Here is a 17,571-nt window from a genome sequence, read left to right on the forward strand (position 1 = left end):
CGAGTTGGATTGACATTTTTGAAGAACAGTTGCAGAAGTCAAACAGTATTTTAGCTTGATGCCCACATTAACGTCATTTTTCAGACCTTGAAACAACATCCACCTGTTTATCCTGATGGTGAGTTACTAATGTGAGACTTTTCAAATAGCTTTCCTTTGACATCTGGAACGTTTTGGACCAGACCAGCTATATTTTGAGATTTTTTACTTGAAACTTTATCTTCATTGTGACTAATTTTACACAATCTGGTAAAATTTGATTCCAGTGTCACCTTTAGTCACATGGCCTTCTATTCTGACAGCATGTAGCCGGCGGTCGTGGCTCATATACTGTGGCTGAGGGGTTTGTGGACTGCCTTGACAGTATAATCAATTAAAATTAACATTGCCACGGCTTCTTACCTGACAAAGCTGGCGATATAGACGTGTGTGAAGGTGGCCATCAGGTACTGGCAGTCGAAGCGGTCCATGATGCCGCCATGGCCAGGGATGGTATTGGCAAAGTCCTGAAGGAGAAGAGACACAGCATGCTATAGCATCCAAGCTGTGCTTTTACTGGCTTTTATCCATAATATGATAACTACAGTGTGCGGAATAGATGCTATTTTTAAAGATTGCTTGTCAAACACCATTAGGTGTCACTAGGTGGAGATGTGCTACACAGGGCACCAGGAACGCACACAAAAAGCACAAACCACTGGTGGCCACAGCTTACTCTGACAGCCTGCAGTAATGAATGCATTCGTGACTAAGCAAACAATGATGAGCTGCCTGCCACTTTAAATACAATCTCAGCGAGTAAACAGCTGAAGTGGTCCAACCAGTTTCTGCAACATTTCAACCGTCGCTCTCTCTAATCTGTGACAGTCAGTTTATGAGCTGCAGCTCCAGTCAGCTAACTCACTCGGGTCGCAGAAACTAACAACACTTAAATCTCACCTGAAAAACAGATTAAACATAAAACTGCATCAAACAGAAAGTGTGAAACAAAAGCACTAAAGTATCCTGGATGAACAGGAGAGGAAAGCAGATGAACTACACAGCCCTCAGAGAGCACATCCACTCAGCCTCTCCTATCAGAATATTTAGACTTGTATTGATCCTCTGTCCATGATCCACATTTAGATCAAATTCAATGAAATTTGGCCTCTTATGCAATCCCGCTGACAAACAGATAAACAGGAGTGATCGCATGAAGAAGAAACGGAGATGCTCTTTACTTTGATTTTAAACGCTCGTTTGAAGCCGCTGGCAAAGAAGCCGCCAAACGGTCCGATGAGAGATCCAAAGGACGAGAGGAAGATGCTGTGGATCGCGAAGGGATACAGGTTGACAGTTTTCTGCAAGAGAGGCAAGAAGAGACGAAACAAATATTGAAAAGTTATTTAATCAAAGCCATTTTAATCTAATCTGTAGTGCAAGACTAAAAATCTGGAGCTGGAAATGACCATGACCATCACTTTTAATGACATCATGTTAGATATCTGCATTGAAGAAATAACCTAAATAATGTAGCATGTGCAAAACATTTCTGATGATTTCAGGAGCACTGCATACGTCTGTTAGACGTTAAGAGATTTTAGAATGAATTCTAATGTCGACATGATTATGACTCCTAAAGAAAGACAAGAACAGAGTCTTACCCATCTCAGTGTGTTTTGTAGCACAGTGGGAAGTGTGTACTCCTGCATCACAAAGATGTCAGACGGCTCACATTCGACTGTGAAGCTGTTTGACTCACTGTTGAAGCCCACGGGACACACAAAGTACTGGAACTGAGAGAGGAGGTAGGCCAGCTGAGGGAACACAAAGGAAACATTAGCTTCTGAAATAACCAGCTGCGAGATGCAAACGAACATGAAGCACAAACGTGATCGAAAATATGAGGCTGAAAAATGGTTGTTTTGGTCCCGACTGCCATTAAATTGCTAAAATCCAAACTCAACATCCAAGCATATTTCACATTTTCTTCTGTGACTAAGAGTCACGTGACTGTTATAAAAATGTCCTGGCAGTTGTAAGAGTGATGGGAAACTGCCAACAATCACAACCCTAACAGTTAAATACAGATTGGTGACGGCTGCTTCTTATCTACAGTAGCAACGCAGAAGAAAGCCAACATCTACGTTTCCTTTTATTTGGGCTTTGTCTGCTTCCATAAACAGCTCTGCATAGCAGGAAATGCTGACCATGTGAGAGAAGAAGCATACTCACAATGAAGCCAAAGACGACAGTGGCGAAAAACCCTCCGATGAAACCCTCCCAGGTCTTCTTGGGTGAGAGCTGCGGGGCGTGAGAAACACAAACAGAAGGCGTCTTTCACATCAACATGACGTGTGGTTTTTAATCAGTCTCACCACAAACTACTCGTGATTTCAAATAAATCTTTTTTCCTGCCCTCAGCTCCGACCTGCTGAGTCTGTACAGCAGCAGCGGCTGTCATCAGATGATGAAGGGTTCAGCATCCATTAAATTTACAGTTCAACACCTGTATCTGACTATTTCAGTGCTTTAACAGTGCATGTTTTTAATGAGTCTGATTGCAATGCTGCCTGGAAGAGCTGCAGTTACAGTGAGGGAAATAAATAAATACTTGACCCCCTATCGACTTCCTACCAAGCTGTTACGGCTTGAAATTCAGCTTCAGTGCTTGCAAAGTACGACTCAGGTTTGTCAGTGAACACCTGAATGACTCAGATGAGACCAAACTGAATCGTCTGCATTAATCCTCTCCGTATAGTTCAAGGGAAAACAATGCCGACTACGCCATGGTGCCCACAGACCCACAGAGAGCGCAGAAGCTTTGTGTATCCCAGTGAGAAACTAGAAACCTTAAAGACTCTGAGAAGCTCTGCAGAGAGCAGTGGCTAAAAATCTCTGCTGTGATGTGCACGAACCTGACTGACTACGAGAACTTCTTAACAGCCGTGCTTGCCCACAACAGCTACTCCACCAAGTACTACACCGTTAGCTCCGAGAGGCTCAAATCCCTAAAACACACAGTAATTTGTTGGAGAATGCTTTTTTCTTCATTTTCTATCTTAAACTATTAAAGCAAACTTACCACTGAATCATAGATGGCTCCTTTCTTTGTAAGTGGTTAAAATGACTTCAACAGGCAATCAAATGCTTATTTCTTCCACTGGCTAGTTACTGTTGCTATGAATTACATTTCCTCTGAAACACTGGAGCATCTCTCCTTAGTACTTGGAGAATCCAACCTGACCTTATTGTAACTACTTGGACCTCCATGCAGATGCCCTGTGAGGCAAATTTCAACCACCTGTTTTGACGCTGAGGCAGACTGTAAAGCAGTCGGCACACCGAGTCTGATAAAACATGCATCACCACTGATGCTGAACATTTATTAGTTTTGAGCTCACTCTCTGTTTCACCATGAAAGCAACTCTTTAACAAACTGAAGGGAGACTCTCTTTAGATACGTTTTCCACAACAGCTCCTGCAGGTCTCATCTATAGACTGTATATAAATGAGGGACAGTCACCATGAGATCAACCACTGGAAAGAGGTTCAGTTTCCCAATTTCTCATACCTTAAATTTCATCAACAAGAAATCGAAGTCTAATTTACCTTGATGAGCGGAGTCCTCCCAAAGAAGAACCCAAACAGGTAGGCCATGATGTCATTGCAGATCACTATGGAGATGGGGACGATGAACCTGAAAAACAGGAATTTCAGCAATGATGAGAGATAAGAATCAGTATCTGACTTGGCTCAAAAATGCTTCTGCCCTCTAATGAATTATTTTTTCCTCTTACTTAAAACTTTATTGGTGTGACTTAATTTTTAAATGCACTGTTGCCTTTTTAAGAAGCCTGCACAAAGCGCACTCCAACAGCGGGCACACAGTTGCGATGAAACATATGAAACAGTGATAGTCAGAGACAGAAGGGCAGCTTCCTCTAGTCTTTCTTTGTCCTGCTTACCAGATCATTCCTTCAAACAGGTTCTGAATGACAAGGTGGGACTGAGTTACCACAATCAACAGGGTCACATGGGTCCAAGCAAACTGGAATGGCAAACACAAACACAAACACCACAGTGTCACTGCACTGGAATGTAGCCGTGCCTGCTCAGAAAGTTGGATCATGTCAGAAATAGTGGAAACAAACAGAAGGACAGGCGGACATGCTGGACGGCACTGACAGAGCCACACCGCAGATCAGATGGTGCAGAAATGTGAAAAACATCCAAAGAAAAAGAAAAGCAGGCAGCAGGTGGACAGTGAGAGAACTGATTCCTGTGGAGATGCATGCAACTAAATTATTACAAGACTAGAAACAAAGCAGCACAATTAAACCATTCTAGAAATATTACTATACAATGAGCAGTTTAGCCTGAAAATAATAATGTTGGATGAAAGAAAGGGTGGCTCTTCCCTTTGTGGCCGCCTGTCTTGACAAATGTCTGCATTTGTGCTATTTGTAGCAATTTGCTTGAATTTGTATGTGAGATAACATTTAAATGAAAATTAAGTTAGTCATTAAAATTTGTTTAGTTGATAAAATGTGGAGCTTAAAGGTAGCCACAGACAGAAATAAGCAAAGCAGGTGCACATAAATGAAATACAGCTGGAGCCACTGCAGAAGTCCTGCATGCATCTGGGATCAAACGCTGTGTCAGTGTGGACAGAGAGCTAATGCAGGATAACATTTATGACAGACACGAGCTAAAAAGCCTTCCACAGGCGTAACAACAGAGCGTGAGATGAGTTTCTAAATTCCTCTGAGCGAGACAGAAGAAGCAGGAAGCAGTGAGAGGGGATGAATGAGAAGGTTAGTGGTGCAGCAGAGTGGTAGATGGTTACTTGGCTGATACACACCATATAAAACTGCAGGCGGTAATGTTTCTTCACTAAACTCAGCACAAACATGCAGAAACCTGTGAAAGAGCAGACGACATGCTGTCAGTTTTTACTCCAAGATGAACAACAGGTGTACGCTATAATCAAAAATATCAAGACACATGATGTAGTGTTTCAGGGGGATGTGCGCGACACGCCTGTGATTGGACACTTCTCAGTTTTCCTTCACATAACGTCTCTGGGCATTTACCTTCAATAACTCTGATGTTACACTGATTTTAGCCGAGACTTGTGAATTTGGATTGTGCAGGGTGCAGCTGAGAGCTTGTGTGTGAGCTTTTTCTAGGACAGACCCTCTGCAGAGTCGGTACTGTGGCAGGTTAAGAAGATGATGTGTAGTTCAAAATGTCTGAGATGCCAAATGATGCTTGTCTTAAATTAAACTCCACTTTGTTCTGTAAAGCAGACATTAATCTTAATTTCTAAACTTAGCTATTTCTGCACTTCTGCGCTTGTTACTAAGAGACAGATAAAAAAAAAAAAAAAACCTTTAGTTTTTCCACCGGACTTTAACACTGAAAACAATTTGAATGCATGAAGATATTTGTTTTTATTTGAACACGGCGGCTGTATGGTGGCGGTGTGGTCTGCAGATGAGGGGTGGTACAGTGGGCTCGAGGGGCAGTGCCAGGGAGGCTGGCAGGGCAGCTGAAAACTATCTGGTAATGATACTCGCGCTATTTCAGTGACGCCGGGACCTGCAGGAGGACAGATGGAGACAGCTGGCGAGTTGTGTACCAGTTAATAAAGGACCATCACAAGCACGCCGAGTGTCTCGGGTCTTTACTGGGGGTCGCAGGCAGCTTTTGCATTCGGTCCATATTTGGGTCAGTGTGTTAAAGGTTAAAAGTTACACAAGGACATTAGGAGTGTAAAGATCCAAATCCACAGTTTGTTTCACTGGGTTAGGTTCCTACCTCAGCTTATTTTGGGGGGTGACAGTGGGGATTTACTACCCTTTATCCTAAATGGGATCGTTTTTTTCTACAAAATAGTTTGTTAGAAAAATGTCACTTTTATTCAGCACAGATATAAATTGAAATTAGTGGCTGCTTAGCAGGAAACTCCAAGATCTCTATTTAACCGTTAAGGAGATCATCTGTAACCTTAACCCTGTGTGGATCTACCATATCCATTCCAACACAAAATACCTGCAATATTTCCCCAATCAGAGCTCCTGTAATAAAATTAATCCTGTGAAAATCAGGCCCCAGTGAGTAAGGTGGAATCCCGAAAGACGAAAAAGGTTAAACATGCATGGCAGCATTCAGTGAGAACATCTGCCATCCCTCAGTGGGCTCAGCCTTAGGCATATGAATGTTAATTAACATCTCCTGGTAATACTAATCCTGTGCAAATAGGGCTTTTGCATGATGCTGAAATACTCCTCCAGGCTCATGATTTGAGCTGTGCAGTCACAGGATAAACAAAGTCTCTTTTACTCGACTTTACTGATATCTCCGGTCAAACTCAGCCGTTCTAGACCAAGCTGGAAGACGGCATGCTACAATGCATTCCTCCCGTCTCACTCAGATTTCCCCTCCCTCTCCTCTGAATGGGTCTTTATGCCATGTAGCAACATGAGCTCTCCTAAATTTACCACTAGACTTTCATTTGTAATTACCAACACAGGAAACAGGGAGGCAAAAAAAGACCCATTGACTTCAGGTCACACAGTGGCAGAAGCCTCACCTTCTGTTTAGCAAACAGTGGTCAAATTTGTGGCAACTTTTTATTTTACAAATTATAAATGTGACACATTTGCATGGGATTAAGTTCACAGCTCATCTCCACAACTGATGCAAATTTGTAAAGTTCCCCAGCTCATGGTAGCCCAGTACAAACAGGGAAAAAAACCGTAACATATATTGATAAATGAATTTATGTTTAGCAATTAATTAAAATGATTTGAATCTAAGACCACTGGCAGTTTCCAAAAGAAAACTACAATTACACACTTGGCTTTTTTGGTTAGTTGCTGTTTCTCTTTACCCATAATGTATGGAAACAGCATGCTGATAAAAGCCACACCTCACTATTTGTGCTTTTACGGCGCATCCGGCAGCAATAAACAGTCCTATCAGTAAATGTAAGCACCAAAGAAAAAGCTGTGTCACTGTAAATCAGTTTAGTCTGTTTATACCAAGAAGCTCTCCGAGGGCTTTGTTTCTGCTTTTGTTCAATTTATTTCCCCAGTAATGTTGTTTGTAACTGAGCACTACTGAGTAAAAGGCGCGTCTCGTGAAACCTAATCCACCCCCATAAGGAAAACGTGAGTGAGAGACAAAGGGCCAAAGAGCATGTGTGTTTATGGAGATACAACAGCCGTATTGTCTCGAAGGCGAGACTCACCTGCGAGGTACAACGCGAAGGAGATGAAGCGGTGATATCGAGCCAGGAACTGCAGAGGTTCCTCCCTCTGCACCAGAGCCCCAAAGTAATCTGCAACAGTTTCTCCATAGAAGAAGTAGTTGACACAAATCAGAAAGTACCTGAGGCAGAAAACAAAGGGAATTAGTTTTCCTTTACATTCATGCTTTGATATCTATTTCCTCAGTATGTTTCAGGGATTGTTGCCCGTGTGGGTCAGAGGGTTTGTGTGTCTACCAGTGTTTCTTGCCCACTGTACATTGACCTGCACTGTTTGGTCGTGCGTGTTGTTATGAGGGATGGCTTTGATGCAAGGGGCAAGTTTCAATTAGCTTTCATTTACTTCCAGCATGGCAGTGATCTTTGCTCTCGGCTGCAATGTCGCATCCCGTGGGAGTGTGTGCTGCGTATGCAAAGTAACAACAAAAACACTGCAACAAAAATAGGAGCAAAGTAGTCGTCATGGGGGAAAGGAGGCATTGCACAGACAGAGAAAGTAACTGCAGAAGAAGCTGGCTTGACTCAGCGTTTTTCTGACAGTGCAGCAGAGTTTAATGATGTGTGGCTGCCAAAAAAATTGCTGGCTTAAAATGGGACTTTATCAAATCTCCTTACATACCAGAAAGACAGCTCAGTATGAATATAGAGCTAACATTCAGAGGGCCTGGGGGCTTTGGTATTTGAGTTTTGGAATTTATTTATTTTTCCTTTTCCTGAGTGTGCTATTAGTCCTTAATCCTCAATACACTACTTGGGGACACAAAAACCTGTTTTTCTACAAAGCACTTACTGGTTTTACTAAAGGAGAAACATCTGGGAGTATTTTGTTTATGTAAAAATGCATAAAAGTGGTGAAAGTATGACGTGAACTGGAAACCATCTGAACAAAAGATTAAAAATACTTCTCACATGACAATCAGTGAATTTCAAAATCCTGCTGTTACTATTCTTTTGCTTATTCCCAAAACAAGTCAAAGCACATGTGCTGTCCGCTTTGAGGCTATAAAACAAGCATGTACGTTATCTCTAGATCGATAAAAACTGTTATTAGCCTGTTAACAGACTGTAAATAAACAATGTCTTTGAGATGTACTTCCCCTGATGGCCTGCAGGGGGCGACTCCTCGAGCTGCAATAGAAGTCTATAGGAACCCTTCAGCTCAACAGTAAACTAGTGAATGAATGTGCACTGTCCCAATCTAACTCTCCACAGTGTCAACATTTCACTCACGGCTTTACATGGACGATGTCACTGTGGCTGTGTGCATGTTACATTTTTGCAAATAACTACATACAGCTTACCAGTCAATGGGCCTTTTAAGATTTAGTGACGTGTCCACAAACATCAAGTCTGGGCACTGCACTGACTACTGGATAAAGACGTCATGCAACCCCTCTTCAAAGAAAACAAGCTATCCATTTAAGAGGAACCCTCTGTTCAAAATACATCTAAAGTATCAGCTCTTTTTCTGTGAAACCCATTTTCCTTACCAGCTTAGTGTCCTGAACCATGGCAGCTCATAGGAATGGTAAACTCTGTAGCCAATGGTGATAATTTCTTGGAAACACTTGATTTGGACAGACATGACCTGGGTCAGAGGATGGGAGCAGAGCGGAAACATGAGAACAAAGTTCAGCCACAAGCAACAGATTCAAACTATGAGCTTCATTCTGTGTTTTTACAAAAACAGTACAGAACATAAATTTATTCTTTTTACATCCAAAACCCCCCCAAAGAAGACACTTACCACAAGTATAAGAGCAATAGGTCCCATATAGATGATGAGGAAGAAGCCAGAAATCATGGCTAAAGACAGAACTCCTCGTATCCAGTAGTTCTTCCATCTGTGGAGATTAGAAATTAGAACTAAAATTAATAATATATTATACAGAATTAATAATAATATATATAATAAGTCACTAAAGACATTTACTGCTGAATTTATGTTTTGAGTTCTCATTCAAAATGAATGAAATTCCTACTGGTTTGAAAGTCAAAGGAGGAAAAAGATGACAGTCCACAGTTTGCTGCTTAAGAATATCCCGTGTGCAGGAATTTTCATGATGACTTGTTTGTATATCAGTTTACCAAGGATGGAAAATGACAATACTGGCATCTGATCACTTCACACAAAATATTCAGAATAAAATTATTGGGGGGGGGGGGTCATTTATTTTCCCTACAAAGCTCTTTAACAGCCCTTTTATTTAAGCTTTTCGGGAAGAGGAAAGCCCACCGCTGCAAACTTACTAGCTGTTTATCAATGCAGCTCCAGCTTAGATAAACAAGAGAAAAAAGCATCCAGTCCTCAAGATGTGTCTAGAGGAGGTAAAATTCACAAGGTCGCTACAGGTGAACCATTTATCACTCAGGGTTACTCTCCCGGGCCGCAGTTGGCCGTCTGCTTTGGCTTTCAGTCCTTGCTCATGCCTAACATGATGGCGTCCAAGTTCACTGCCGCCTGGGGCTCTCTTCACCCCATCTGACTGCTGGCGTGCAGGGACCAAGCTTTATGGTCAAAAACAGCCCCTGATCAGGACCTCAAGCTCACCCTGACACCTCACTGTCATCTACATGCATTTACTGACATTTTAAGTTCATTAAGTGCAGTTTACTGAGCTACTGCATACGGCTCCAGGGATTATGACTTTTGCTGTAACATCTGCACTCATGTGGTGAATGAGTTGGCCCAAATAAGGCCTGCTTTTAATAGTGCATAAAGATGTTTAGCATATGTTGTTTGCGAATAGTAGCTTAGGCTAAGGCTTAGTGGTAATTGGTCTTTAAGGCCTAACGACACAATTTTACCAGCACTACCTGCACTGCAAGCACAGCATGATTGCAATTATGGAAAGAAGCCGGGTCCTTTTTTAAAGCAGTTATCAGGTAGCTGCACAGCAGCCACACAGGGCAGAGAGCCTGCTGCCCACCGTATGAATGGAGCTGAAAAACAGCTGCATCATGAAAAAAGCTGCTGCTGTTTCCAGTCTGCGCTGTGCTCTCACTCCATCCACCATCACGCTGTCTGCATTTACATCCCTTCCCTCTCTTTTCACCTTCGAGTCCATCCTTCTCTGCCGTGTCATTCTGCTCAGCCCATACGTCTGCTCTCTATTCACTCTACTGCTCGTCCCCCCTCCCTCCATCTGTGTCTTCTTCTCTGAATATCTCGTCTCCCTTCATTCCTCCTTTCCCTTCCTTCTCTCTCTGCAGCACAGTGGCTCCAACGGTCAGTCTGCAGGGATTAGTCGCTTCTCCCCTCGTGAGCCTTTAAGCCCTGTGACCTGGCCTTCATTGGTCACATCCTCCACTCCTCATCTGTATATAAAGACCATGTCAGACATGGGATATGTAGCTTTGCCAACTTCATTAATGTTTTAAAGCGATGAGTTTTGTCATTCAGACACAACTTCATCCAGACAAACCCAAGACAGTGACAGAGAGCGCTACAGCGCACACGATAATTAAACCTACAAAATACTTGTTTCACTGGCAGCAATAAGCAGTGTTTGCACCAGCTCTATTAAACTCTTTATCATTCACTCTGCAGACTCCATCACTCTCATAGTAATTTTCGAGTCCACTCTGAGTCTGCTTGGAAAACACCTGTGTAGTTTTTAAAGAACTACTTATTTGCACATGTTTTATGTGCCAGATACACCAGAATGAAACGAATAAAGACAGCTGCTCTCCAGTGATGAACTCCACCATCTTGGACTACAGCAGTCCATGTTCTGCCCGGATGCTGTGTTCATGCGTGAGCTTTCCTCCTGTTGCCGGTTCTTCTGCTCTCTGTGCATTTCCAGAGAGAACATGGACTACCGAATTATACTGAAGAGCACCACAACAGCAACCTGGCCAATGAACGTAAAGCAGCTACTGAACTTTCAAAATAAGAGCGAGAAGGATATTCCATTAGAAAATCAAATGCAGATTTCATTCTTCTCACAAACTCACAAAATGATGAGTCACTAAATATATTTCAGTGGTCCACCGAGGTAAAGTATAATGTGCTCTCTGATTACACAATTTGCATCACCTGCTCCCAGGCACACGAAGTGTAACAGCAGGGCGTGTGTGGTGCTGCCGCTGAGCAAAGGGAGTTTGTGAAATCAAACGTTATGCATCTCTGTGCTGTTTAGGGCCACTCACATGGACGAAGCAACTCCCAGAGATGCACAAAACACAGTCTAAACGTTGAGCAAGCCTGCTTTAAGTTTAGACCTGCGCTGTGTTGAAAGTGTTTCACAAACACTGTAAATTCTACTGAAATGTGACCAAATGACCATAAAGCTGACCTGTTTCAGGAGCTGTGTAATGTGAAACAGCATTGACCTCCTGGTTCAAGGAATTTTCATAGTGCAAGAACTATATATCAGTGGCTCCTTTACTGATTACAGGGGTAAAGTCCAGCTTTCAATGCATTTCCCAGACTTCACCAGGCTTTAGTGTCTTAACTCGAAATACATCACATTAACCCATAAATAAAGAGTATAATCACAAAATATTATTATATGTTAAGATATTTCTCCTGCTTATTTACAGAGGTTTATACTGTATACACGACCTGTATATAAAAATAAAATCACATTTCCTTCCTTACCAAACAGAAAGCAGTGCTCCATCTGCTTCATTGTACCAGAGTGCATACTATTTACATGAGTACCTACAAAAAAGGTAATGTGGATTTTTTCCCTGGCAAACCTCATCGCTTGGTAAGTTTTTAAATCTAAAAGCCATCTCAGTGCTGTGTTTGTTTATTTGCATATATTATAACATAATCACTGTAGGCGTATGCAAACCTTGTGACGTCTGTGCCATCGCTTCTGCCACTCGCTTTGAATAAAAGAGTCCCAACTCATAAATATAATTTATCACTCTGGATTACATGTCGATAGATAGTCAAATTAAGTTATCAGCAGTCACAAATTAATTTATTGAACTCTTGGAGCCGCCGTGTGAGTTCTTTGAAATAGCTGCAAATTCACTTTCACTGCATTAATAAGCGCATGTCCAAACAGTTCCCCCGGGAAGAATCTATTTCTGCTCAAATGAACCTACATGTAAACCAGAAAGGCAATCAATCACCTCACTGAGGCGCTCTCATAACTCAGAGGGAAAACTGCCTCTTATAGCTGAACATTGCAGCAGAAGAACATTTAAAATGCACGTCAGGTGTCATCAGGAGGTCACCTGAGCCGCACTTAGACATCTTTAAACTGTGTCAACGAACAGCAGAACAGCCAACATGCGAACGATTCACTGCACTTAGAACGAATTTGATCTTTTCTGTTATATTTACAGTGTACACACAGGGATAGCGATACTTTATACTTAATAATCAAATAACTTAAAAAAAAGACTTGAAATAACCATTAAGTCAAAACTGAACATAATCTAATGGAGGAAGATGAACACTGTTAGTATATGTGTGTATTTAAGAGCCACCTGAAAATATTCAAAATAATAACTATTCTTATGTTATATTTGTCAAATTATCTGGTGTTGTACATTTATCAAATATTAATGACTATTTTAAAAGGCAGGGGTACGAGTATTAAAAGTACAGTTATTCAGTTTTTTCCTTTTTCTGGCAGATATACACTATATACAATGGTGAATATTAAAAAAGGCAAAATACATTCAGACCAAAACCTCAGGCTTCAGCTGAGCTAGCCTAGTTTTTATTGCTCTTGCCTCTATATGTTATCACAGAGTGGACATCCCTAACATGGTCATCTGTGGTTCCAACCCTGCGAGCTGCTCTCAGAAGTTGGGCTTAAAGGAAAGCTGAAGGGAGGTTAAACAACCTGAGACAGAGGACGAGCTGAGGGGCTTCTTATTAAAAAAAAATGACAAAGAAAGAAAAGGATTGTTTTGAACAGTCCAAACATAAGAATATAAAGCTGAACATAAGCATAATAACTGGCTGGTGAAGTAGTAACATTTATCCCTACTATTAATAAAAACCCTCGCTTGCTTTGAACTTGAACTTATTTGCTTTGTAACTATTTCTGTCGCTTTTTATGCCAACAGCCAACTGCAGCCCTCCAAATATCTTCCCAGAGAGAGCATCTGCACTGTTCTAACTACTTCTGACAGACCATAAACAGACTCCTACAGTTAAACAATAGAACACTGTTCATTCATTTTTAATGAATTGCTACCATCTTGGACAAAGCTTGCTGAGCTATGATGGATTCTCATGCAAAGATTCAAACTGGTTTGGCTACGTGTTAATATTATCATACCTCTGTGATTCTGCATTCCAGCTCAGCGGCGGGATTGTGAGTAATTTATAAGCACGGATATCAAAAAGGCACGCTTTGGGCACAAATGTTTTCTGGCATGTGTGTTTCTGCGTTTGAGGACTGTTTACCTGGGCGGCAGCCCCTCCAGAGCTTTGTTGAGGCATTCTGGAGTGTTGTCTGTGTCTGCTGTGGCGAGAGGATAATCTGGAGTGTCTGCTTTGGAGTCGCCATCACATTCTCCCTCTGCGTCACCTGCCAGGCCCAACCTGTCATCGCCATCAGCCTCCTGCCGAGAACACAGAGATATTCAAATACTGACTTAAGATAGAGCAAGTCTGCACCTGACAGACAGGTAAGTCTAGAATAAACGACCAGGTAGAAGAGCAGTTTAATTATGGTTATAACTGAAAAGAAAAAAATGTAATCTCTAACATCTCATCATGAAAGAGTTTCACTGAGAGCTCCTGAAATGGGTAAACAGGTAAACGCTGCAGGAGTCAGGTCTAAACAAAGAACATCAACACGAGGCTGAGCAGACGGCACTTTAATTAGGTCAGTTTAGCCTCGACAGGGGAGGACAGAGACAGTGCAGACTTGGTGTTTGTGTCCTCTGAGGCTGGATCGCTCAAACAGGATTATACATTAATAAATTACATACATCTCACTAACAATTTCTTCGTTACCATAGGTAACTAAGCTTTTACTTATGCATTTCTCTCCCAAGTTTGAGCTACAGTTGTGACACTTCACAGCATGTCACTCAATGTTAGGCTAATTTTTACGTTTACGATGGCATCAGATTTTCCCCCATCTCGAGACTTTGGCTGTGATTACGTGATTGGTCCATTCTCACACTTAAGAGCAAAGAGAGTCTCCAGGAATTCACACACACACACACCATCCTTATTCCACACCACCACATTCCAGATTAGGATCGTGAAACTGTCACAGAGATTAAGATTATTATACTGTGCAAAATTCTTGAGCCACCACCCACTTCTTTACATTTTGTTTCAAAGGAGTCAGACGTGTATTTTTCCCCCACTGCTCTTGTGCAACAGTTCTCCAGGCTTTTGAGAGAGCTTTTAAAATTGTGGCTGCTTTTTCACTCATTTCCAGTCCTTGTAGATGAGAATTTTCAAAGACATTTTTTTGTTTTTTAAGCTGATTGAAGCATTCGAGCACAAGAAAGACATCTGACTCAAGGATGAACCAGTGCTGTCTACAAATAACAGAAAACTTCGCCAATAACCAATTTTAAACTGTATCTTTAGGCCTGCTGCAAAAATACATTATTAGTCTAAAATTCGGCATATCTCAGCATGGTGTACAGCGGGCCCTTTAAAAACAATGTGATGAAGTTGGACAAATAAGGGGAAAAAAGAAGAAGCAGCAGGTCTAAAAAAAATCGCTACATCAGATGAACACCATCTGAAAAAAACAGGAAAAAATCTAGCAAAGACCGGACAGATGCATCTCGCCTTTCAGCTGATTCCTCTACTGCTCACTGAAGCCTAATGGTGATTCAAGAATTTTGGACACTACTGTAAACATTTTGCATTTACTATAACATACAGTAATGTTCACAAAAGTACACTTAACTCCACAAATTCTACATTTCTATAAAGTAATTTGTCTTCCTGACATGAACACGACAGTTTTAAACCAAGATAATAAGTGAAATTTCCCTTAAAGGTTTGTTTACAGTCTCAGGAGCCTTACTGGCTCGGCATGAGAGAGCTGAAAGTCTACACCTGGTGCTGCGAGGTTAACAGGCTTCTGCCCTGAAGCAAACATCTTTACAGCTGATAATGAATCTTTAATCTGGATTTAAACTCAGTGAGCAGCACCCACAGTCACACGGCCTCTGCCTCTACACTGCAGGGAAAAATATAACAGACTTCCTGGGAAGCTTTGTTTTGGGAACTTGAGACATCTTTGAGAGTTAGCCCTCATTTACAATTAACTGAGTCAGTAAGAACAAACTGAGAGAACATAATGCATTTCCAGATTTAGCAGCCTCAATGTGGAAAACTCCTCAGACACTAAGTGACATCCTAGAAGCCGTTTTGCTCTTGTCAACATCAGTCATGGTCTGTCTTATAACAAAGAGGTGAGCGGAGACGTGCTTCTCCCAAAAAGAAGCTATTTTTAAAGTCAGCTCACACATCCATCTGGGGATTAGGATGTCCTCTCCACCCGAGCAGCTCGGTGATGTTCTTAGCCATTTTTTTGCCTTTCATGGTTGTTTTTATTCAAACGCTGCTAAATATGGTTAGCAGGGCCATCAGGGTTAAACCAGAGGTATTCGTTTGGAAATGAGGTCCCTGATCGTGGCCAGATGTAGTTAACTGAGAAAGCACTGAAAGTGGGAGCAGGCTCAGGGTTCACTTTAAGTTGGCGTTTGTGGTGTAATTGTAGAAATCCACTCAGGTTTTAATGAGGAGACTGAAACACTGCCTATCTGGCAGGGTAGCTTACAAATCTTGACTAAAAAGGGAAATAAAAACATCACTGTTTAAAACCGGATCTCTGGAACATTGGCTTGGCGGTGAAGCGACAATAAGACTCATTCAGTTTTCAACCAAGGAATTATCAGCAGACTCAAACTACTGAAGCTGACGCACATCAGACTGTCTAATTTAACAATTTCCCATTGTCACATAGAAGTAACCATCACAAAGCACTAAGAGCAGTTATCATATTTGATTACACGCCACCACAGGCGTAGTTAATCTACACAACCCAAATACTGTTAGTTAGGTTCCCTCCCGGAGTCCCTCCCAGCGTTTCGAATGTAAAAAATGCTAACGCTCAGCGAGGTTTTAGCCTTCTCCCAGTAGAAAATTAGACTGGGGCTTAAATTTACTCAAGCATTAAATATAGTTAATTTCTCTAATGGCCAGAAATAGCAGGAAAATTCATATAAAAAACATGAACTGCATTGTTTTTTTATTCAATTTGCTCGTGTCTGGGTGGACAGCTATAAAACGGTCCATGCCAACAAGCTGGCCAATTTTTCAGTCATTCTGACACCAATTAAAAACCAATCAACCCAGTGAGTTTTGTGGGACAACTAATAATTACCCAATCACTACCACAATGAGATTAATGTTGTTGTCAAGCTTTTTCCCTTGAATTGTGCGCTACGACAGGAGTATTTTAATCCCCACTGCTCGTTTGGCATCCCCGCAGCATGGCTGCAGAATCACTAACAGAAGAAAACACTGAGCTGCTATTACCTTCACTCCACTGCACTCCTAAAGCCTTAGATGACTTTACAATAAAATTAGACTTGGGCAGATACACCATAGACTAGTGCACAGTGTAAAAACTTCACATTCCCTCCCCTGTGGAAATCTGTTGGAATCAAAGCAACTTCAGAGTGAAGATGGAAACAGTAACACTTCTGTCTGATATCAAACCATTTGTTCATTTTTAAATGCAGAAAAAAGTTTTTGATTGTGATTGTCAAAAAAATAAATAAATAAATCACGTTTTCAATACTGAGAAGAGCAAAGAGATTAGAGAATAATCTGAAATCAAATTACAATAAAACCTGTTATCTACCTCATAATATTAGGGTTATAATCATAATATTGTTATCTACCTCATAAATGTCCAGTTTTAGTTATAGAGAACCTGTCATGCTTCTCTTCACTTTAGTTTAGTAATGCTTTGTTTCAGACAGTTTTTCCCACCCTTGGCTGTGTATGATGTTGCAGATATGGCCATCTCAGGCAGAGAGCTCTGGCTCTGAGCACAGAAGCCCCTCCCACCTGCTGTTTAAACCTCCTGTTTATGAGAGGCGGCCAATCAGAAGAAAGATCCTATTAAAATGGGAAGGTGTTAAATAGCTTGTTTCAGAGAGTCCTGGTACAGGACACATAAGGATTATTACAAACTGTGAATCATGCAAAGCCACTCTAGCAGAGTCTAAAGGGGACTTGTAGCAATAACAGGCAAAACGAGGCAGGTAGTCAGGTAATGTTTCTCAACTTGGTGGCCAAGGCTGAAGAATAAAAACATGGAGCTGTTAATGTGGTCATCCATATAACCATGTAA

The 17,571-nt window shown here is 41.5% G+C and overlaps 1 protein-coding gene across 2 annotated transcripts in view; it reads right to left on the reverse strand.

The window, feature by feature from the left end:
• The window catches only part of cds1 (CDP-diacylglycerol synthase (phosphatidate cytidylyltransferase) 1), a 31,494-nt gene that overhangs the window by 5,507 nt on the left and 8,416 nt on the right, over positions 1–17,571 (reverse strand). For both annotated transcript variants that reach the window (XR_003213147.1, XM_025896853.1), the window contains exons 2-12: positions 13,635–13,792; positions 9,003–9,099; positions 8,746–8,843; positions 7,238–7,377; positions 4,844–4,902; positions 3,948–4,030; positions 3,592–3,679; positions 2,215–2,283; positions 1,644–1,796; positions 1,221–1,340; positions 403–506 (exon numbers count right to left, since the gene is read on the reverse strand). Coding sequence is in view for 1 of the 2 variants with exons in the window: in XM_025896853.1 (XP_025752638.1) it covers positions 403–506; positions 1,221–1,340; positions 1,644–1,796; positions 2,215–2,283; positions 3,592–3,679; positions 3,948–4,030; positions 4,844–4,902; positions 7,238–7,377; positions 8,746–8,843; positions 9,003–9,099; positions 13,635–13,792 (1,169 nt within the window). In the remaining variant the exon portion in view is untranslated. The remainder of the gene's footprint in view (positions 1–402; positions 507–1,220; positions 1,341–1,643; positions 1,797–2,214; positions 2,284–3,591; positions 3,680–3,947; positions 4,031–4,843; positions 4,903–7,237; positions 7,378–8,745; positions 8,844–9,002; positions 9,100–13,634; positions 13,793–17,571) is intronic.

The sequence above is a fragment of the Oreochromis niloticus genome, linkage group LG12 (assembly GCF_001858045.2).
Source record: "Oreochromis niloticus isolate F11D_XX linkage group LG12, O_niloticus_UMD_NMBU, whole genome shotgun sequence".
NCBI classification, from domain to species: domain Eukaryota; kingdom Metazoa; phylum Chordata; class Actinopteri; order Cichliformes; family Cichlidae; genus Oreochromis; species Oreochromis niloticus.